Genomic DNA, 24,406 nt, shown 5'->3' on the forward strand with positions numbered 1-24,406 from the left:
GAAAAGTTATATAGCTGGTATCATGAAACTTTATCTGGTATGTTGTGGCAGTTTTAAGCACTTACTAGCAAATTGTCATGTTCATCTTGCATTCATAAAAATGTATGTTTTCACGATATTTTTTAGTTTTCGTGGTTAATACCATAGAATAACATTTTTATTACCCAAATACAATCTTGTCTGATTTGCTTACATTTTAACTTGGTTCTGACAATATTCTCGTGGGCACAAAAACTGATGACGTCATCCACGAACTTGCACGAAAATGAAAGTAGGTTAAGTAACAGACATGCATGTTTTATTCTGCATATGTCTGGAAGGTTTGTGGTATTTTCATGCTTTTTGCGTGTTTTTTAAAGGATATAGATTAGATATTTAATTGTAAGTATACATTTGTTGCTGTTTGCTAATTTTATTCAAATATGAAATAGTTGTTTCTTGTTTCCACGATCTTTGACAAGACAAGGATATGCTTTATCGATATACTTACATGTAAACAGAAATGCTTCAAAAACAATTTTTTTTTAGGATCTGTCAAAATTTATTGAGAATAATTCAAATAAAATATGTTGACTTAAAGGCTCATAATGCCTTTGTTGCTGCCACAGATTTTGTTATGAACATAAGATTTATTGACTTCTTGTTACATCCTGTTTTCGATAATTGGTTTCTTTGATATTTGTTAAAGGTTTGAGTATTGATTAACACAATAGGAGGCTTTATTGAACTCATAATTTTTCATTACCACCCTTTATGGTTTTAATGGAAAAAGTTCATGTGCAGTAATGAAAGTAGTGTATTTCTGACAATGAAATTATGCATAACATCTATTTCGACAGCTGTTTCATCTGATTTTGACATAAAAATAAAGCCTTATGGAACTTAAATGTCATTTAAGATTTATTACGTACAATTTCTAAATCATTCATGCTTGAAAATGAATTGGTTGGTTCAGCAAGAAAATCATGTTTTTCGATCTGCATATTATTCTTTACGATGTTTGAGGTAAAGATGTTGAAAATCCTATCTCTTACAACTGACGGACTGGCAATCACTCTTAATCTAATGGATATAGATTTGTTTTGAGCGGTGGCAATTCACAAGTTCAATGAATGTGTGCGACTGGATTAGAAAGTTTGAAATACTTTGTTTGAAAGGGTTAATATAGGCCTTTTTCTGTCCGTGTCCTGACAGAAGCCGAAGAGAATACATCTGGCCCTAAATTTGTTGAAAGAAAACAAGCTTCTAACTGACCCTCCCTGAATTTATGTTTTTTAACAGCTCCATCTGCAAAGGTGTTCAGACATTCTATTTTCAGTATATTTTTAAAAACATAGAGTAATAACTAGAATACAGTTATTTTATGTGCATCTGTTCACAAAGAAGCACTGATCTTGTGGACTATATATGGGAAAATACAAATGCATATAGGTAAACTAAATGTTGATTGAAAGGGGCAATATTTATTTTGCCGAAAAATAAACTTAAACAAATATTTATTTTCACATATATCTGGGCGAAAGAATCCTACGCATATCAAGAAATGCAACTTGGTGAAAACTTCCACCTACACATATCAAGAAATGCAACTGGGTGAAAAATACCGCTTACACATATCCAGACAAAATTAATAGTAATAGCGAGCATATCAAAGAGTTGTTTTGTTGTAAATTGACAAATCGCAAGAGGAGGTTGGAATGGAGGTGGTGACAAGTTGAATCCAAAAATTAGCGAAAACAATATTTAAACAAAGAAACGTGTTTCCACCATGGAAATTTTTCGAAGAAGGAAGACGCCGTATCCTGATTAGTTAAACTGCATCACATGGTTAAAAGGAACTTTCTAATTAGTCGAAACTAGCGTACCTACATTAACATAGTTAGGATGGTACGAATTTACCCAAATGTACAACAATGACATAAATAATTTTATCTACCTATAAAATAGCTCGTTTGTTGATTGTAATACTAGATTTGCGGTTTCAAGTTGTTTTTGTGTCATATTATTAATTTAATTATAGTTATTTATGAAAATGCATCTGTATCACTTACGTTGGTTCATATTATGTATGTTATCTGTGTTTGCTGTAAAATTAATGTAACATATATGTACCGCTTTAAACGATATGTTATGGTATAGATACTTTACCAGTTATTAAACAGATGCTACGTCATTCAAATGTTACAAGTATATCTGAAGACATAGACATAGAGCTGTCACTATTTTTGACAAAATCCCCCTTAGCGTGCCCAAGAATGCTACAGTTGTCTGTGCAAAATATGCCAGAATAGTTTAGGTATGAATCATTTTGTGACTTTGACCTGAGAGAGGTATGTTAATATTTGTGTCAAATCATTTTCAAATCCCTTGATAAATGGCAGAGTTATGGACAAGACAAGAAAAAGATCATGTTAACCTCTGACCTTGGAGCTAGGGGTCTGGGTCTTGCGCATGACATGTTATCTCATTATAGAGACCAATTATGCAAAGTAATTTTAAAATCCCTTCATCGATGACAGAGTTATGGATCAGACAAGAAACAAACCATGTTAACCTTTAACCTCTAAGTGTGACCTTGACCTTAGAGCTAGGGGTCTGGATCTTGCGCATGACACATCGTCTCATCGTCTAATTATGGGGAACATTTATGCCAAGTAATTTTAAAATCCCTTGAGGAATTGCAGAGATATGAACCGGACCCCTGTAAACCTTTGGCTTCTAAGTGTGACCTTGACCTTGGAGCTAGGGGTCTTTGTCAAACTTTAGACAAGTATTTCAACTAATTTTACAAGAATCGAAAACTGGTTCTTTGGGATCATAATGTCCATTAATTTCTTTGACTAAGAGACTTTCTGTTAAACCGGTGCTAGGTGTGAACTTCGTAACTTCTCATCATGCGATGCAATCAAAGGAGTCTGCTATTGATTTGTATTATTTTCTTTTAGGATACTCTTATTGATTTTATAAACTACCACCCCTACCTCTTACTTCGAGTCAGTGTTTTGTGTTTTCTTCTTCTGTTTTGCCCTTTTGGTGTCCATTATGTCTTTATGTATAGTAAAAGTCCGCTTAAACTGGTGGTAGAGGACGTGTGGAGTGTACTAAAAGATCAACATATCTCGAGTCTCCTAGCTTCGGCTTAAGCAGATCTGTCATACAAACGCATTGAATGTACTCCATGGTCGCAAAGAACCAGAAAAATAGCATTGAGTTCAATAACGGGTTCACATTTTACGGCTGTCACAAAACACTAAAAGACTGCTAGTTGATCTATATTAGGAAAAAAACATTAAAAGCATAAAAAGTTTCCACGCAGAATAATAGCAGACTCGATTTGATTGAATCGGTTCATGACCGTTGATGAAAATTCTAACACCTCCCAAGCCTCCTAGACGAAGCGGAAATTCATGATCCTAACGAACCAAAAATATAACAAATGAACGTTGTAATCAAGTATTTATAAAACATGTCCCTCTTACTGAAAGTACGTCATCAGCCGCTAGCAGGCAATTCTAAAAAAAACTACTGAAACATTTCCCTCCATTTATAAATAAACAGATTTATGATTTCTCTGGCCTGAAAAGTTTGCGTACAATGTAGTATCCCAAAAAATGCTGAATAGCAAACATTTATTTATTACTTTATGTAGTGTTGTACAAACTGAAAACAGTCTTTATCCTATAAGTGTTTTGAAGGTCGATCTATTTTAAAAGCGTTAAGTAATATAGCTGCGCCTGCTGACTAAAATATGAAGAATTGGAAGTCACTATCGTACGTTATTTCTTTGCTTTACAGTTACTCTACCTTTTGAAAAACCAAATAGGTTACCAATATTCAAAGATATTGCAATAAAAATATCAGCTTACTTTACTTATATATGGAAGTGTTTTATTGTTTGTATGTCAGAATGTACACTATTGCTTGTTTATTACATGAAGCTTCAGGCGAGACTTGTGTCTGCAATATGACAGGCAATCACAAAATGTAATAAAACATTAAGGAAGACTTATTTTATCAATGGACCGTATATAACAGGGAATGACAGCAGCCATTAGCAAGACGCAAAATCATTAGCCATTTTAAAAGAAAACAAGAATAAATTTATTAATGACTGATAATATCATCATTTCGTTGGCCGATGAGTTAGCGTCCGACCATATACGTCTGTCATACCCACTTCAACTAAATTATCAGTATAAATGAAAACTACAACACAGTTTAGTGGGAAAAGGCCGCGACTTTATTTAAAGATGGCAAGGTGAGATAATGTTTAAAATGCACATACTATAGAAACAGCTAAAGATGTATATTGAAAATAACCTAATTTCATTTGCCCCAGCGACACTGCAAAGGTACAAACAAAATACATTAAATAAATAAGATAAAAATTTGAATCAATCGAAAGAACAATTATCCCCAGCGATGGCTGCAAAAGTGGGAAAAAACTAACTGTACATAAAGTTACTAGATAACAAAAGTATCTTTCTTATAACAGAAACCAGTAATCAACACTTTTACATTCTGATAATAGAAAAGCAAACATAAGGCATCAAAATGTAAATGTTATTCAAATATGTACAAATGCTACACAAGATGCCGTCATATCAATTAATATGCATGCCACAATCGAATCTGTATATCAAATAATACAGTTAAAGCCGCTACATTTTGTCACGTTGAACAAATTCGATTGTATATTTCTCAAACGGAATACGAGCCGCCCACGAAAAACCCCCTCCCCGATTTTATCTAGGACAGGAGGAAACGTGTTTCCGTAGCCAATGTATAACACATTGAAATGCTGAAAAACGGAGCGAATTCAAGCATGCTAAAAATATATATCAATACTCTATGACTATCATTTTTCTGTAACTATTTCGAATGATCGTAAACTTTATTGATACATCCTCTTAAAGAATCATCGTAAACTTTATTACATAACCAAATTATTGGTCAGTCACTACATAGCTTTGTGCTGTTTGTGGGAATACAACTTTCTGCTATTGTCCTGTTCCCTTATGGCGTATTCTATGTTCTGAAACAGATCTACTATGCAGGAACCTGAAAAACAGATGAACAGCAGCAGCAAAGATTTTTGATTCACAATAAAGTTATAAACAATATCCACAAATATGGGCATGGGCGGGTAGGATAAATTCAGTGAAAGTCTATGTTGTTTCATTGCTGACAAGGATTGAAATGGCCATACAAACGTGGCAAATCCAAAAACGAAGTTCACGCTTTTTTCATTACAAATTGCGTTCAAAATACAAATGGAAACAACTAGCGCACGACTAAATACTAAAACATTGTCTCGTCGCTACCTCTTTACTTGAACAGGGGTCCATGAAAAATAAACAGGTTTATTATGCACAAAGGGCAACATAAAACCCAATTATTTAAGATAATATTCAACGTGTGTATGCAGAAAGCTGACAGCAGATAGTACTTTTTAAAAGAAAGGAATCTTAAGATATTAGCAAAATCTATAAAAGGATCCTTTGGAAGCAAATAGTTCAACGGGTATTACCATGTAAAATAATTATAAACTCTGTTACATTTTCGGGTCTGTTCATAAGAAGAAATGAAATCTACAACACCCCTTAAGCCCCTCTAACACAAACGTATAAGCGGAAATACACAGGATGCCTCAGTTTAACGCTTTAATTACAAAGTTATGTATGATATTTAAATCCACACAAAACTGAGAACGTTTGCAATAGCAAAGGGTATTTGAATACGGTTTGTTTATATAGGTTTGTTCTTTTGCTGTAGTTCTAAGAATAATGTGCATAATTGGCTGTTATGTATAATTGGCTGTTAGAGCAAATATGATTTAACCATTCAAAACTGAAAAAGTAGGATTACAACTACATTGAAGCATCAGTATGTTACATTCTGAAACTACTCGCATTCATCTATTAATTCGTGAAACTAAGTGCTACGTGTATAATTTCATATTTTTCTTTTGATAATACTTACAATTCGTCTAATAAACAGTGTTTTCAACGATGACATATCTTAATCACTTTACAGGGTATATTGTACCAATACTTAGTATTATAATCAAACAGCTCAGACTCTCAGTTGAATGTATTATGTAAAACCACAGACTGATCAGTCCCGTTATACGTTGTTAAAGAGATCATCATTTATTAACCCTCAAGCGGCCTTTATTGACATTCTAATCTGTACGTTAATCAATTTGCTTACTTGCAAGATATTAGCTTGTCTGCAAATCGTAAAATAAACGAGATTTATTTATATATTGTAGGATCCTTAGAAAAGACAAACATCTCGTCGTTCCAACTACTAAACAGGCAAAATGTCTGACAACGTCTCATCATGAATGAGTAGAGAGAATGGAGGAATTTAGACATAAGTATGTTTTCTGTCAATTTGACAGAGAAGATTTTCATGATTAATCCTGTACTCTATCCACGAAGCTTAATCGGAAGGCAGTGAAAACTGAATGGCTTTAATGTCAATATTAAGATAATCTTTATCATTATTATAGCTCTTTTTATGTGTATACATTTGCTGTATACTTTGAAAAGAATACAGACGAAACAGGCACAAACCACACAATACAGGTGGGGAAGGATATATCACGCTTGAAGACAAGATTAATTAGTCAGTTTACAATAGGCAAAACAAGATTATATTCTCCAGGTCTTGGTGATCATGGAGTCCACTCAATTTTTCTATAATGGAATTCTGCTTAAGCGGGTACTTGGGGCGGCAGCAGGGCTGTCTCTCATGAACAGACTCCACTAACCCAGTCTGCTACTATTTGCTTTGTTGCAGTTTTTTTTTATTCCAAAGAAATTAATTCTAGTTTACTATAATAGTTTTCCGTTTATGGCTGTGTTAGGGATGTTGCATATTTCATTAGCCCTCTTATAAATAAACTCAGTCAAGTCAGACCAATGCTGCTGCGTTGTAGGCTTCCAAAGAATCTTCTCGTGTATTGAGAAATGCAAAATTAGGCAGATTTTATCTTTTCTGGATATTTTCACAAATGCCAGTATTTTACTTAATTACTTTTTCTGGACAGATCGCCTGGACGTAGAAAACATACTGCTCTACCCGCCACCTTGCTATCAACTTGCTTAATTGTCGTTGTTCAGAGAGTCTTGTAGTGTACATGATATATTACTTAAATGTATCACCTTAAACACGAACTTTATTACCTTAACAGTTTCAGACAAATAGCCCACGGTAGTAAAATTGTTTCTAAATATTATGAGTTCACTTTTGCGATTGCTTTTTTCGTGCAAAACACTGGTTACAATCTATAAATATAAACTATAAAAACGTACACAACATCTCAAGAGCTATTTCACCTAAGTAATGCGGAAGGTATTAGTAAGGATGGGATGAGTAAAACGAGTCCACTTACGTTTACTTTTCTTTTATCAAAATACCTTTATATATTATATAAGAAACTTTATTTTAATGTTTTAGTACCTGTTATGATACAATTTACTATGAACTGTATGTACTCGCGACTTTGCTGTTATAGAACAACACAAATGTCAAAAGCCCTCCTTAACTGGAAATAAATGCTTTCTGGACTTACAAACCTGTCAAAATTATGTCTTATATTATATCTGTCAACAACATCCTCCTTGGTGTAGTCGAAAAATGTCCTTTATACATAGATCCTATCTATTTTTTTTCATTTTAGTGCATTTGCAGGTAAACCGATGGCCAATAGGTTACCATTTAGTCTTGGAATGTATTTTTCACTGAATAAGACATTTTTCATGCTAATATTTATACGTTTTTGAGTCGTTTACTTTAAAAAGAAAGTTACCTGACTACAATTTATATGACTTGCATTTCACTGCATAATATTCAATATTTTTCTTTTCCTTTTTTCCTCCAAATATAAGAAGCATATCCTAGTCACTTTCTCACTGCAGACAGAATGGAATGCCATATTTCTAATTCTGATCACATAAGACGACGTTAGAGCATAAAATAGATGTTTTTGATTCGCACAGGAGATGATAGTTCCTCAAGATTTCGGGCAAGACGAATTCCGCATTTGTTTGATTTAGTTTCCGTGGTGCAGTCGAAAAAAGTCCCTTACAAATAGATCCTTTTTTTTTCTTTTTAGTCCATTTGCGCGTAAACCCGAGAATGTAAATACTGTAAAATATTTGTAAAAACAAGAGCTGTCACTATTTGTGACAAATGCCCACGAAGCATGCCCAAACATGCTACAGTTGTCTGCGCAAAATATGCTAGAATAGTTTAGGTATGAATCATTTTGTGACCTTGACCTTGACCTGAGAGACTCGGGTCACCTTCTCCATATGATTAACATTTGTGTCAATTTATTTTAAAATCTGGGTCTTGCGCATGACACGTCTTCTCATTATGGTGAACATTTGTGCCAAGTTATTTCAAAATCCCTTTATGGAACCCAGAGTTACAGCCTGGACAAGAATTTACACGGACGCACACACGGACGGACTGTGCGATTTTAATATGTCCACCTTCGGTTGCATAAAAATGGAGACAACTCCACAAACACTTTATTATAGGCTTAGGTGACTACTGTAGGCGTACATTTATTAGCGCGGCAAAAATTTAGCGCAAACGCAATTTTTGATGAAATATTTAATTAATGCGTGGACGTGAATTAACGCTGTCGCGGGACCGCTAATTTCTAATTTTAGCGCTATCCGATGTGAGGCTCTCGGAGATTTACGGAGAATCACGAATATTTTCGGAAATAAACTTAACCGTCGGCAATTTTTATGTAATGTGTTTCTGCTGTAATTATACGTTATACTGATTATGAAATCAAATTTGTTCACTGTTAGAGGACTCAAGAAAGTAGGATTTATTTGAAATTACGCAAAAAAATCCGTTAGCTAAAAACTTTAAAACATGTACCAAGTATGATTTAAAGATAGTGTGCCGTGATGATACTTGTATTTTTTCAATGATACTTTCAACTGTGATGTAGCTTTATGTTTACGTACAGTATATAAAGTATAATATTGCCTACGTAACTGTATTGTCTTCTTGTATTTAATTATAATAATCTGCCTGTTTTATATTCTGTATACTAGTTATAATTGCTGAAATAAAATGAGATTGTCACACATTTTAATCATTGAATCTCCTTTGTTCTACATGCATTGTGTCTTAATACAAACGTTCACACCTTTCCGTAAACGAGCGACTGCAACAACGGACATGCCCGAAGGTGATCGGAAATCGATAACAACTTTGATCAAATGAGAAAAAAACACAAACTATAAGCTTAAATATTTTATTTTGCATGATCATATATTTAAAATAATAATATGAACAATAAACAGGAACATCATACGAACCTTAAAATATTAGCAAGCAGTGTAACTAGTGCAAATCTCAAGAGTATTTATTTGCAAAAGTTCGAAAAAAAACATCATCAAATAAAGATGTACATGAAAATGCTTGGACAAATTAATGCGCGGACATGAATTAGCGCACGTGCGTTAGCGCTAAAAGCGCTGTTATTAGTACACCGCTAAAATAAGTAAGCCTACAGTATGTACATGGTATCTCAAGCAAATCATGCTCTTTTTACCTCTAGGCATGAAAAAATCATGCATAATTTCTAGAACGATCAGCACTTTGTAAAGACAAATATGTTAAGATCAAATAATCTTATGCGTTAGGGAAAGTGTGATATTTTTGTGGTGAAATTGTCAACAAACAAACATTGTTTCAATAAAAGTTAAAAACCGCAGAATTTCATAGATCTATTTCTTTTTTAGCTCAAGCGGCTCCTAAAAGGGAACAAGCGCCATATTTGAATAAAGTTCAGAGAGGATCTTTAAAAGATACTACAGACCAATCGTCCCCATTTGAAGAAATTTTGGAGAGAACCTTATAATGATGCTACAGTTTGATGAAATTCCATTGAGTGGTTCACCATCAGAAGTCATTTAAAGTTTTAGCTCTGGTGGCCCCTAAAAGGATGCAAGCCAGAACATTTTTACCCTGCCAGAATACTACTGACAAAGGTTTGTGCAATTCTGACAGGTAGTTTCAGAGAAGATGTCGTCTGAAGGAAAGTATTACTGGAAGGTGAGCGATCCCAGAAGCTCACCACGAGCACTACGCTACGTGCTCAGGTGGGCTTGTTTGATACATTATGAAGGGAAATTACAATGTTTGTTTTATACAAGAACACTGTCGTATCGTGTTGTTGAACTGACGTCGTGAGGCAACGCGTGACGTCAGCGGGCTCAGCGGAAACTTTGCAGGCCCGGAAACTGATATCAATTTTAATTGGGGACAAAAATTTACGGTGAAGGCGTTATTGTGGAAGCGTACAGCACCGAGTGGGTTTAGTACGGAACAACCCATTGAGCATTTTTAAAATATAGATATGTAAAAGGCACTTGCCTCTGGTGCATTTGTCTATCATTATTCTGGTCATACAAATACACAGTCAACAAAAGAAAAATGTATAAATAAGATAAGTTTGAAAGATTTGCCTTTATTCATATTTTTACCAAGAACAAATTACGTCATCCTCAGTGAAAATATCAGGAAAATGCATTTATGCGGAAAGGAACAAAATTACCGTACATGACTGGGTTTTCCCGTCGAATAAGCATCGCCTATTTCATATTGGTGTATATTAGATAGATGTAGGTAAATACTAAATAAAAGGGTTAATTTCAATTTGTTTTATTCTTTTTTTCTAACATCCTGCAGATTATAATAGCAAACTACCAACGCTATGAAATATTGCATAATTGATTACACAGTCATCATCTTGAGGAGGCAAATATTAGATTTTACTGCTTTGTATGAACAAAGTCGTGTTGTTTTATTCGTTTACGCCCTAAATTAAGCTTCTAAATATTATATTACACAACCGACTGGCTTTATCTACACGCTGATTTGTATGTTAACTAACTTTGTTGTTTGCAAGTTATTAGATTGTCTACAAAACCGAATAATAAATGAGAACAATTTCCGTACTGAGAGATTCTCAGAAATGAAAAAGAAGTGAAGTTAATAAGATTTCAGGGCAGCGTTTCGAGGGCTTGTTTACTAAGAACTGAAAGAACGAGCGTTATCTTTAGTCGCATATCAATGACAATCTCTTTAGAATGACTGAAAGCTCTGCGAATGTACTTTTTATAAGTTTCGTAATGTTTTTACAGTTTTACAGTCTTTCAATAAATGTTTTGTGAAAATTCGGTATTCAACCATTTTCTCTTATGAAACTAATGTTTTTGCTAACTATGAGCTCATGACTGCCTAATGACATAGCAGAATGTAAAAATAAGGGCGAAGATCCACAAGCAAAATCATCTCCTAAAAACCAAACACTTTAGCAGTGTATAATAATGTATAGATGTTTAGATGATAGCCATAATACACAAACAGTACATATACGAAGTAAAACAAATTGAAAACACAGACAAGGACAAACAAACACGTTGATAAACAGTTTGCTGCCACCTTAAAACATCAAATGGCAAAACACCATTAGTGGGCCTATTAAACTGGCAGTTCACGCAAAAACTCTAGTTTTCATTGGGCCAGTAGCGCCGGTATGGCATGTAAACTTTAGCCTTTTATTGTTTATCAAGTAAAACATGAATGAATGTTAGACATAATAATTCAATTTTCAGACATAAAATTTGTAGAACAAGGAGTATTTTGCATCAGACAAATTTATTTTAGTGGATAACATGTTCCGCTCTGGACAATGTCGAGAATGCAGTCATTACCCCTGATTAGATTTCTGTCAGTCTCTTAATGAAAAAGAAGAAAAATCAACATTTTTGCTGGACAAGAACCATATAATTTACTTAGTTGCATCAGAAATCTGTCGGTATGTGTAAGTTAAAGACTCCTTCCGCAAGAAAAGCTTAGTTTAATCAACAAAGTATATGTGTAATCTTAATTAGGTATTAAGATCGTGCACGACACACAACAAACATAACCGTAATAAGGTACTAAGATTATGCACGACACACAACAAACATAACTGTAATAAGGTACTAAGATCGTGCACGACACACAACAAACATAACCGTAATAAGGTACTAAGATCGTGCACGACCCACAACAAACATAACCGTAATAAGGTACTAAGGTTATGCACGACACACAACAAACATAACCGTAATAAGGTACTGAGATCGTGCACGACACACAACAAACATAACCGTGATAAGGTACTAAGATTATGCATGAGACATAACAATTTGTTGAAACACGTAACTCAGTTTACTATACACGCACGATCTTGACTAAAACACGCACTTTCGCAACGTTGTAGTCATTTCTTTAGACACAAACAAGGAACAAGCATGCACATATATCGAAAAGGTAGCTAAACTGAGAAACATTTTGTAAAAAGAAATTTGCTCTTTATTTGTTTACGTTCACACAGTGTAATACAAAGGACGGAGTTTCTATCGAAGCAAGTGTAATTTTCAGAATGATGAGCTCTTCACACTACTTGGTAATGGAACCAGTGGTTAAATAATTATGTCAGTCAGTAACATACATTATTTATCAACAATATGATATATTTTTCGTAAAATGAAATCAACACAAAAAAGGAAATGGCATTACAAAAGAAGCCAAGCAGTAATACTACTCGGGAAAATATCTGTTTCATTTCGTCGTCCTTTGAAAGAAGTCGGGATTGTAAGTCAAGGCGGTGCTTTCGTTTAAATAAAAAAGAAATATGACGAATTTCTCTGTTGTGGTTCATATGAATTAAAGTAATTGCTATATAAATTACTATTTTATTCTTTACTCTATTTTCTTTCATATCATCTAAGCATATTATTTCTTTACAATGAAGAAAAATAGAACTTTATGTATTTCTTTGTCAAAAAGTAACTGACCATAAGATTGGTTGCCAGGGGCGAGTCCTGTTGGTTACACGCTCCATGCAAATGTAAACATGTTTTGAAGGTGGTTTTATAGGCCGATGTTTTATACAAGCAAACTGAATTTGAAATCATTTAAGATATTTGAAATAACTTATAAAACTTCTACACGTTCGTTACGACTGATCCTTTGTTCACACACTTCTGTGTTACCTCATTAAAAGTCATGTTTGATGCAAGAAAAATATTTCCAGTCAAACGCACTGTACAATCAGCTAATGAAAAAGAAGCCAAATTGTAGTTGCAGTGTATATAAACTCTATAATGCTATTGTCTGATTATGAAAATTCCACCTTAAGGTTTCGATGGAGGCCTTGAGAAACAAAAATCAAACAATACCAAATCATAGAAAGAAAGAGTTGTTTGACATGAAAATTGAACAGCATATAAAACATGTATATTACTTTACGAAACAAGTGTCAGTATACTGATATAAACATTGAATTCCGGAAAAGGGCTGCCTAAAGGGGCTCCACTTCCGGACAGTTAAACGCCTTTAAAAACTCACCATTTTCAAAGAACTGTTACACATGTTTGTTTTGATGCATTTGCAATAGCGTGCGAGTGGTGAAATTTCACGTAACAAGGTGGAACATAGTTTTCAACAATTGTTTATCTTTTTTTCTTTACAAATGGCATTCATTTTCAAAGGGAGACAATTTTTTCTCAAAGATTACTTAAAATAATCAGAAAAAGTTGTTTCCCTTTGAAAATGAATGCCATTTGTACTTAAAATAATCGGGAACAGTTGTCTCCCTTTGAAAATGAATGCCATTTGTAAAGAAATAAAGATAAACAATTGCTGAAAACTGTGTTCCACCTTGTTATGCGAAATTTCACCACTCGCACGCTATTGCAAATGCATCAAAACGAACATGTGTAACTGTTCTTTGAAAATGGTGAGTTTTTAAAGACGTTTAACTGTCCGGAAGTGGAGCCCCTTCAGGCAGCCCTTTTCCGGAATTCAATGTTTATATCAGTATACTGACACTTGTTTCGTAAAGTAATATACATGTTTTACATTCTGTTCAATTTTCATGTCAAACAACTCTTTCTTTCTATGATTTGGTGTCGTTTGATTTTTGTTTCTCAAGGCCTCCATCGAAACCTTAATGTCAAGCATAGATCTGTCATGTGGTTTCAGAAAAAATTGCATTGAAAAGAAGTTTAGGGCATGTTGAAAATAGGCACATTAAAATGTCATCACATTATTATAGGCGTTTATTCTTTGTTTCACAACAGTTCTTAAGTTGTATCCGAAGTTCTCTCTTCAGTGTGTGCCCTTGGAACACTTGTTTTCATAACAAATATAACTACTGTACAATTATATTTTGAAAGATGTCCTCATTCAATGTTATGACATAAAAGTCATAGTTGTTTCTGCTCAGGCTTTAGGAATTGCCGGGTAGTTACAATGAATCTACTTAAAATGATTTTCGTGAAACACTCAAAGCCTAATTTCTAACTTTGTCTTTGTCCTAAATAGGTTTTGTGAAACGGACCCCAAATTCTACATCATTTGAATAACATAATAACTATTTACTTACTCTGACCATCTTTAGAAATGTTCTGTAGATTTCAGCTTGTAACTGATTCTGACAAATGATGTAATAAATGGTCCTGTTAACCAGACGAAGAATCCGTTACGCAGTAACATTTTCAAATCAACATGATTACTTTGAAATATTAACATACCAGGTGTATGAAGACTGTTTTCTTCTCGCTTTACTTTTACCGAGTCCATTTCCTACTGTTTTTAAAAAGAGGTAAGTCACTTCAGGCTTGTGTGGTATCTTCAGCTAGAGAGTTTACTGTGCCAAGTATTTGGCTTAGGATGACTTGCATGTCTGACTGCCAGCATGGCTAACATTTTCAAATCTTTTGCTAAAATGAAAAGCAATGCCTGGTATACAGTTTTCCACAATAAAATATTTACCATACTTACAAGAGGTTCAGCTTTTAAGCCGAACATTTTGTATAAAATGAATATTTAATACATATAGTTATCAATATGTCAGTAAGCTTTTCAGTCACAATTATCATGTATATTATTCTTTATTACATTATTATTGACATAATTATTTACATAATTACGTTGTTTCATTTTCACCAAAAGTAAAACTAAAATGACAAATGCGAAAGACGAAAGTCAAACAATTGTTCAAGTAATGACAATTCATTTCATGAAGTTGTCAAGAATAGTAATTAATATATTAACCTTTGATAGAATCTGTTCTGGAGGACGCAGCTGACAAACCACAAGCGATCATGAACCATGTTCTTGTGAACTCATAATAGAGGTATTTCAGATATGAAAACACAGTTAAATAGAAAATAACTTTCAAAGACATCAAAAGAAGTGTTAAATCTTATACATCATTGCAGGCGGCTTCAGGCAGACTGCACGGCATTCGCTCATGGAAGGTTGTTATTATTGTCTAACCAGAAGAAACTTTATCTGACGGACATTTTGGAAAGTGAATGTTAATCCAGGTGAAGTTGGACACTTACACACCAAATGCCTCCATTTCAAAACATTTTTGGGAGTTTAAAAAGACGCTAGATACCATGTTTGCTGAAGATCCATCAAGCAGTTCATGAGAAGAAGACGACGTTTGAATGTATTCCTACTTTTAGCTATATAATGCCCCCTAAATGGGACAGTGTACCACCATTAATATCGCTGAGCTACAGATGTGGTGTGTATTTGCATTTATATGTAAAAAGTATGCAGAAAAGCAACTTATTAAAAATACTAGCGTACAGCTCCAATTTGGACTAAAGTGGGAAAGGACATAATAATGATGCTTTGAGCAGGCTACGCTTTTGTGATGATGCATCAAGTGTTTCATGAGAAGAAGTAGGTAAAAGATTTTTTTCTATTTCTAGCTCTGGCAGCCCTTTTTCATTCCCCCTAAAATCAGTCAAGGGGAATCATTTTTAAGAAACTGAAAAACTTACTTGGATTTGAACCTCTATATGCAGCCTGTCCAGGTATACACAAAGTACCATATTGGTATCCGGCTATGGGGGTAAGATAGCCTCATTGTGTCACTAATGCGCTTTGTTCTAAGAATGTGTTGCTCTAATAAAAGAAAACATACATTTCCATGAAATTCATTTAATGTTCTTTGTGTACCATATTTGATATTTTGTTTAGAAATGTAATTAGTAATTGTCATCGCTGAGAATAATCATAAATATTATGTTATGTATTCTTGTACTTGTGCCCTATTAATTGGACTTTGTGAATGCAACGTTGCTAGGTTTGCACTCCTGAAGCCCCTAGCTATAAAAATGGTGTACACCTATACTATTGCTTCTCTGTGTGCTCCTCTCCATCCTGTTTAGTGCTGATAATATCTTTCTCGTTTCCAGAGAATTAGGACTACGGCTGAATTTTGAATTTTGAAGTACACTAAGTCTTGTTCCAACAGGGTGTTTCCTTGTCAAACGCAAACACGAAGTGATGAAAACAACGCTTTTCCATAAGACATCGAACATCTGCACTAAATTTATTTTCCTTTCCGAGTCATCTGGATTGACATGTTTGCTTCCGTTTAAAAAACTAACATCAAACCATTAACCTTGAAATGATTAACACAATGTTGAAAATGAAAACAATCTTAATGACCGGTGTACACATGTAATCCAAACAGTTACACTCGTGTTCTTTCTACTCTCTTCGTTTCGGGATCTATGAATATTCAAACATAGTTTATGCATAATTATACTATAGATTATCATACGGTTTATTTATTATAATGTAGTTGATTTTTTAAAAATAAATATTTACATGAAAAACGAAACATTTGAACATCTGTCACAAAACATAGCTATTTCGTGAGTTTGAAATAAATACTATTTAAATCACCATGCCAATGTAACGATTATCGTTTGTTTTGTTTTTTAACTTTAACATAGATCGGTAATACTTGTAATCTGTGTAGTAAATTAATAGTTTTACACCTTAACATTTAGTGTTTCTTAACCTGAGTAAGATGACAACGATATTGTGTTATATTCTAATATGTGTACTAGTATTCGGAACTCTTTGTCTTTATCGTTGGTAAAAGGTCGATAGAAAATTCCGCCAAATAAAAGTGTAAATCTTGAGAATTTCTCTGCTTATTGTGTTCCCAGAGGTGCATTTACAAAAGTGGCGACGAGTATAAACATTTGTAATCATCATGCCTTTGTTTGGGAAGATAAGTGAATTCCAGGATGGCCAAGAAAGCTTTCTAAACTATGAGGAACGGTTGGTACAGTTCTTCGAAGCCAACGAAGTGCCCGATGAGAAACTGGTCCCTGTTTTTCTGTCCGTGATAGGATCGTCAGCGTATGGGGTCCTCAAGAACTTGGTTGCTCCTGCACTCCCCAAGGATAAATCTTATGCAGACTTGGTCAAACTATTAAAAATCATTATAACCCCAAGCCGCTCACAATTTCGGAAAGGTTCAAGTTTAATAAACGCAATCAAAAAGAGGGGGAAACAGTATCTGAATATGTAGTCGAGTTGAAACGATTATCTACACATTGTGATTTTGGAACATTTTTAAATGACGCATTGAGAGATAGGTTTGTCTGCGGTCTACGGTCAGAAACGATTCAAAAGAAACTGTTAGCCGAGGAGGAGTTATCATTTGATCAGGCCATTAAGATAAGTACCGCTATGGAAATGGCTGAGAAAGACACTGTGTCCTTTGGTGGTGTGGCAGCGGCAGCTGTTAATAAAGTGAAAATTAAGTCGCGTCCTGTTCCAACACCGTCTGAGCCTAAACCTGTAAAAACTCCGCAGAAGAAAAATGGGTGTTATCGTTGTGGTGGGAATCACCATTCAGATTCTTGCATGCACAAGAAAAGTAAATGCTATAATTGTGGTAAAATTGGTCACTTAGCAAACAAATGTAGGAACCGGCAGTTTGCGAAGAACACTAACTTTGTCGAAGAATCAAGTGATGAAGAGCTTACTTTGTTTGTTTATTCTAATTCAGAAAGCAAATCAAATCATCCTTTTAAGGTGAATTTTATGCTTGATAAGGAAGATGTATTATTCGAACTAGACACGGGTAGTTCAAGAACTCTAATCAATGAACATACTTACCGCGCACAACTAGGTGGTAATAAACTTCGTCCAACTAACATTAAGCTGAAAAGTTATTCAGGTCAGAGCATAGACACTTTAGGTGAAATTACTGTATCAAGTGAAGGGAAATTACTGACCGCTGTTGTTGTCAAAGGAAAAAGACCAAATCTGCTAGGTCGTGATTGGCTGAAACAAATAAAACTTGACTGGAAAACAATCTTTGCTAGTGTTAACAAAGTAGATAGCTCTGATCCGGTAGAAACTATGAAACAAAAATTCTCAGAAGTATTTGTGAAAAATGACAAACCGATTTTAGGTTTCAAAGCAACTATTCATTTGAAAGAAAATAGCAAACCATGGTTTCATAAAGCCAGACCGGTACCCTATGCATTAAAAGACAAGGTGACTGAGGAATTGAAAATTCTTGAAAAAGATGGTGTAATTGAGCGTGTCGATAATAGTTCTTGGGCAAGTCCGCTGGTTGTCGTGCCAAAGGCGGACAAGAAAAGTTTACGACTATGCGGGGACTATAAAGTGTCAGTAAATCGTGAAATTAGCGAAGATCAGTATCCGCTACCGAACGTTGACGATATGTTCGCGACCCTTGCTGGGGATGAAAAGTTTACTAAGCTGGATCTTACGCAGGCCTATGCACAGCTAGAACTTGATGAGAACTCCAAGGCTCTACTTACAATCAATACACACTTGGGATTGTATAAGTATAATCGGTTAGCCTATGGAGTGAGTTCAGCACCTGCGATATTTCAGTCAGTGATGGACACTGTACTGGCTGGTCTTTCTGGAGTGGTGTGCCGTATAGACGATATACTTATTACAGCTCCATCCGATGACGTGCATCTACAGCGACTCGAGGAGGTGTTGCGACGCCTTAATACACACAACATCAAGTTGAATGCCAACAAATGCGTGTTTATGGCAAAGAATGTAGTGTTCATGGGACATCTTGTAGATGAAGAAGGTGTTTATCCTACTGACGACAAGGTAGAGGCTGTCATGAAAGCGCCAGTGCCTACCGATGTTGGAACCCTGAAATCTTACCTGGGACTCCTGAATTACTACGGTTCATTTATTCCGAATTTGTCAACAATGCTTCATCCGTTACATCAACTGTTACGTAAAGGAGCAAAGTGGGAGTGGTCGGCTGAGTGCCAAGAGGCTCTTGACCGCTCTAAGGACGAACTCTCAGGTACAAGGGTACTCATTCACTATGATGAACAGAAACCTGTGATTTTAGCTTGCGATGCTTCGGCATACGGAGTGGGGGCAGTTATCTCCCATGTTATGGAAGACGGAACAGAGAAGCCGATTGCTTATGCTTCTCGGACACTGGCTCCAGCCGAAAGGAACTATTCTCAGGTAGAGAAGGAGGCGCTAGGAATCGTTTTTGGAGTAAAAAAATTTCACAAATATCTCTATGGGCGCAAGTTTTCTCTACTTACCGATCATACCGCGTTGACAACAATTTTTGGTCCTACCAGGGGGATACCTACCTTAGCCGCGTCACGTTTGCAGCGATGGGCTATACTCCTATCAGGTTACCAATATGACATAAAATATCGGAAATCGTCTGCGCATGGCAATTGTGATGGGTTGTCACGGTTACCTGTAACCAGTAGCGAGGTTGAAAGTACAGATGACTTAGTATCTTTCATTGAGGAACTTCCGGTTGAGGCAAGAGTGATTGCTGACGCAACTCGAAAATGTCCAATTCTGAGTAAGGTCATTGACTTTGTATTAAGTGGGTGGCCAAAACATAACGACGATCCCAAAATACGACCATATTTTAGCAAACGGTTTGAACTTGGTGTTGACCGTGGTGTGCTACTATGGGGTCTACGTGTTATAATTCCAGAGACTCTGCGGAATACTATTCTTTCAGAACTTCATGATCAACATCTTGGAGTAAACAGAATGAAATCGCTGGCTCGCGGTTATGTCTGGTGGCCTAACTTGGACTCTGAACTTGAACACCTTGCTGCCACCTGTGGAACCTGTCAGTCGTTGAAAGCACTTCCTGCAGAAGCACCGCTGCATCCATGGGTTCGCGCTTCACGCCCTATGGAACGAATTCATATTGACTTTGCCGACTTTAAGAACCATTCATTTTTGACACTAATAGATAACTACAGCAAGTGGTTGGAGGTTATACCAATGAAAATTACCACCAGTGAAAACACTATAGACAAACTAAGATCTATTTTTAGTTACACGGGGTTACCTGAACAACTGGTTTCTGATAATGGCCCACAGTTTACATCAGTTACATTCAAGGACTTTGTAAAAACGACAGGCATTAGACACACACTTACTCCGCCCTATCATCCATCGTCAAATGGGCAGGCAGAAAGGGCCGTGCAAGTAGTTAAAAACGCATTGAAAGCCAGAATTAAAGATAATGCGAAAAGTGTAAAGTCAGTGAGCTTAACACATCTCCTTGCTGATTTCCTGCTGAAATATAGAATTACACCACATACTACCACCGGTATCGCTCCATGTGAACTGTTCATGAATCGTCAGTTACGCACGAGATTGAGTTTAGTGAAACCATCTAAGGACAGCAAAGTGAAGGACAGTCAAATGAAAATGAAAGCTGTTCATGACAAGTCAACTAAAATGCGAACATTTGAAAAGGGCGATCAAGTGGCAGTTAAAAGCACAATTCAAGGGGGAAATGGGAGTGGCGGCCAGGCGTTATTCATAAGGTACTTGGAGCAGTTTCGTATCTGGTGAAATGTAACAACCGAATTCGATACTGTCATATTGATCATTTGGTTACCCGGCATGCAGAGTTGCCATTCAGTGAGACTTGTTCTGTGCCATCAAATGACTTAGTGACTCCGGACGTTCATGATAATCAAAAGTCCGTACTTTCCGAATGTTCTATTCCCACGGCCGAAACTCCTGTGGAAGTCTCCTCTTTACCACCTGGACCAATATCTCTGCCAGGAGAACCTTCGAACCCACCATCTCCGTCTGTGCCATCTACTGAAAGTACTGATTCTAGTCCAGTGAATGAAAGACCGAAACGTACAATCAAAACACCAAGGAAATTGAAAGACTATGTGTGGGAAAAACGCTAGTGCATACACAGTGTAAGGGCCATAATAATGCCCGTGGTGCCCAACAGAACCTTGGTTCTGTATATCTGTCATTCACAAATTTGGATGTATATAAACTTATATGCAAAAGATTCAATCATTTAATAGATTTTATACAAGGAATAGAAACATAATATGGTGTCACCACTGTGCTTAAGGGTCAAAATAACACCCGTGGGACACAACAGAACTCTGGTTCTGTATTACAAAACATATACTTACGAAATCAGTAAGCTTGAATACGCAAAACTAGATTTTATACTTTGTGTTAATCAATAGTTAGTTCTTACTTTGTTTTCTAATGTGAACTGTTTTGATCTTGTGGAACTGATTACTGAACTGTGGTTTCAAAGACATATCTAGTCAAGAAGAAACAGTATTAATTTTTAAACAGTATTATAAGAAACAGTATTAATTTTTAAACTGTTTTTACAGTATTATGCTTTATTTGATTACATGAAAGAATCTTGTAATTTGATGTTTCTACTTTAAAGGGGGGAAGAATGTAGTAAATTAATAGTTTTACACCTTAACATTTAGTGTTTCTAAACCTGAGTAAGATGACAACGATATTGTATTATATTCTAATATGTGTACTAGTATTCGGAACTCTTTGTCTTTATCGTTGGTAAAAGGTCGATAGAAAATTCCGCCAAATAAAAGTGTAAATCTTGAGAATTTCTCTGCTTATTGTGTTCCCAGAGGTGCATTTACAAAAATCTGAATGTGAAATTCATCCATATTTTACTTTGAGCTGCAACTTTCTGGAAACAAAAGCATATAGCTACCAGTGTATTTACCATGTAGCGAATAATATTGTCATTGTAGATATCATCCTTCCGTAGATAATTGCTGCAAACTGTATTTGATACATACTGATATTTGCTCAATAGAGTTTTTGCATTCCATCCAACTGCCAATAAAATGTCAATCAAAATTGACATTTCTTGATTTAGCCAAGAATAAGAAAGAATGTTATTTGTTTCCTGCCATTGATTAAGTGCAAAATAGAAATAAATATGCGAAGTCTAGACAATCCAAACTGCATTTTATGCAATATTTTATAGTGCGTAATTCATTTCTCACTCTCAAGTAAGACAAAACATAGTTTTCCAAATAAATTCCACGTTGTTCACATCTGATTGAACGATCTAAAATTACCTAATAAACTTTGGTAAAGAGTTTGCATCACACAGTTGTTTGCTTCACTTTCATAAGAGCGTTCATCTTAAATCTGCACATTGAAATACATACATATATATATACTTTTATCTTCCTCCAATTATGAAGAGCATAAATATACATTTTCTATTACATACACACAAAAACATTAATGATTAAATGTACATACATAGTTAATGAAAAGACATAAATAACACAATTACAGAAGTGTCAGTATCAAAATTAGACAGTGCATGTATTTATACCATTATCGTCTCTCTGTGTTTAATGCATGACATCAGTGAATCTCACATGTGTGTACATAAGCATTTAAAATATACATGCAAATTTGAGGTGAAACGATTGCCCACGTATCTTAGCTCTTACCAACGAAATGTTAGAGCAAAACACGTCAAGGCACTGTGTTCAGCTAGGGGTTCAATACCAAAAAAACGGCTACTTTCCAGGTAGAAAGGAACCATATAGTACAAGTTTAGTTAGCATGGAACAATTTTGCATTCCATATACCTATTTTAGACATGTAAAACCATTTTATACAATATGTCAATAATATAAGATATTACACACATCAGTGTCAATCTTTCATGTGCCATTTTGTGGAATTGCTCTTATAAATAAGTTATAAGTTTGTGCACCAAATGTATCTTTGATAAAGCTCTACAAGACATTCTGTAAATTTATATTTCCAGAGCAAAAATGTACAATATGAGTGGATAAATCATCTGTCATATATAAGTATTTCTTACAAGTTTCAGCTCTTTATAAGAAAAGCATTTTCCAAGCTATTTAATTGCATTGCAAACTTGTTTGGTTTTGTTGGGTCTTAATTTAGACAATGACCTTAGTTTACATGACCCATCAAATATTTATATGGAAAAGAATTTAACATTTATTAGGTTTTAGTTTACCAGCAGTCTTTAGATGTCGTCATTTGCGTATCGTACTAGTCTGTTCACAAATATTTCTTTTGTCAATCTCAGTTTCTGTTGGAAAAGCACCAAGGTTCCATAATAAGATAAGGGTATGCGTATGTAAAAGCAAAGAAGCCCGTTCCAGTTCCATTATGATTGTTGGTGACACTGAGGGCCATAGCGCACAACCATAAAGAGCTTTAGGTAAAACAATGATCCTATAAATATTAAAAGTGTAAGTGGCTTTAACCCTTCTGTTGACTGTTGACAAGACTGAAGAATGTCTCTCTTTATTACTGAACGCAACTTTTTTCACATTTTGGTACATATTAACTGTTTTAAGTAAGTACACCTGCTGTTCATTACAGGCAGAGTTAAAATCACTTCTGAAAATAACAAGTCCTTGATTATAAAACATTTGTTTACTTATTTTGTTGGATTTGACATCACACCGACACAATTATAGGTCATATGGCAACTTCCAGCTTTGATAGTGAAGGAAGACCACAGGTGCCCCTCCGTGCATTATTTCATCACGAGCGGGCACCTGGCTAGAACCACCGACCTTCCGTAAGCCAGCTGGATGGCTTCCTTACATGAAGAATTCAAAGCCCCGAGTGAGGCTCAACCCATATCGATGAGGGGCAAGTGATTTGAAGTCAGCGTTCTTAACCACTCGGCCACGGAGACCCCTTGATTACAAAACAGGCTCCAGATAGTGTACAGTTTATCAATGTACTCTTTAAACAAAGGTATTGAGTGGTTCTTCCTATATCAAAAATACAAACTGCATAGGTCTTGTCTGAACTTGTAAACCAATGATACTATCGTCATCAAATAACAATGACGTGTCTATATTATCATATTTGATATGCCATAATATTGTAACACCACCGGTGCCAAACACGGCCCCGCACCACCTCCCCCACCTCCCCCTCCCCCGCCCACACACACACTGTTATTATCCAGCATATCAAAGAAACTTTAGTTGTGTGGAATTTAGCCAGTGTTCCGATATATATACACCACAAAATCTATACAATGTTTATGCAATAAATCACATAAATAGGTACTACTGAACTTCAGTCCGGTTATAATCCATGTCAATAAATTTATTGAAACAACTGCCATGAAGTATAAACAGCTAAATCTACTAATCTAAATCGAGATGTA

At 35.3% G+C, this 24,406-nt stretch overlaps 1 protein-coding gene across 1 annotated transcript; it reads left to right on the forward strand.

Moving 5' to 3' along the window:
* Positions 1-17,613: 17,613 nt before the first annotated feature.
* LOC123523858 (uncharacterized protein K02A2.6-like) lies at positions 17,614-20,772 on the forward strand. Its single transcript, XM_045301600.2, has one exon. The coding sequence runs from the start codon at positions 17,614-17,616 to the stop codon at positions 20,770-20,772; it is 3,159 nt and encodes a 1,052-aa protein (XP_045157535.2).
* Positions 20,773-24,406: the final 3,634 nt, after the last annotated feature.

Source organism: Mercenaria mercenaria, chromosome 3, assembly GCF_021730395.1.
Source record: "Mercenaria mercenaria strain notata chromosome 3, MADL_Memer_1, whole genome shotgun sequence".
NCBI lineage: Eukaryota > Metazoa > Mollusca > Bivalvia > Venerida > Veneridae > Mercenaria > Mercenaria mercenaria.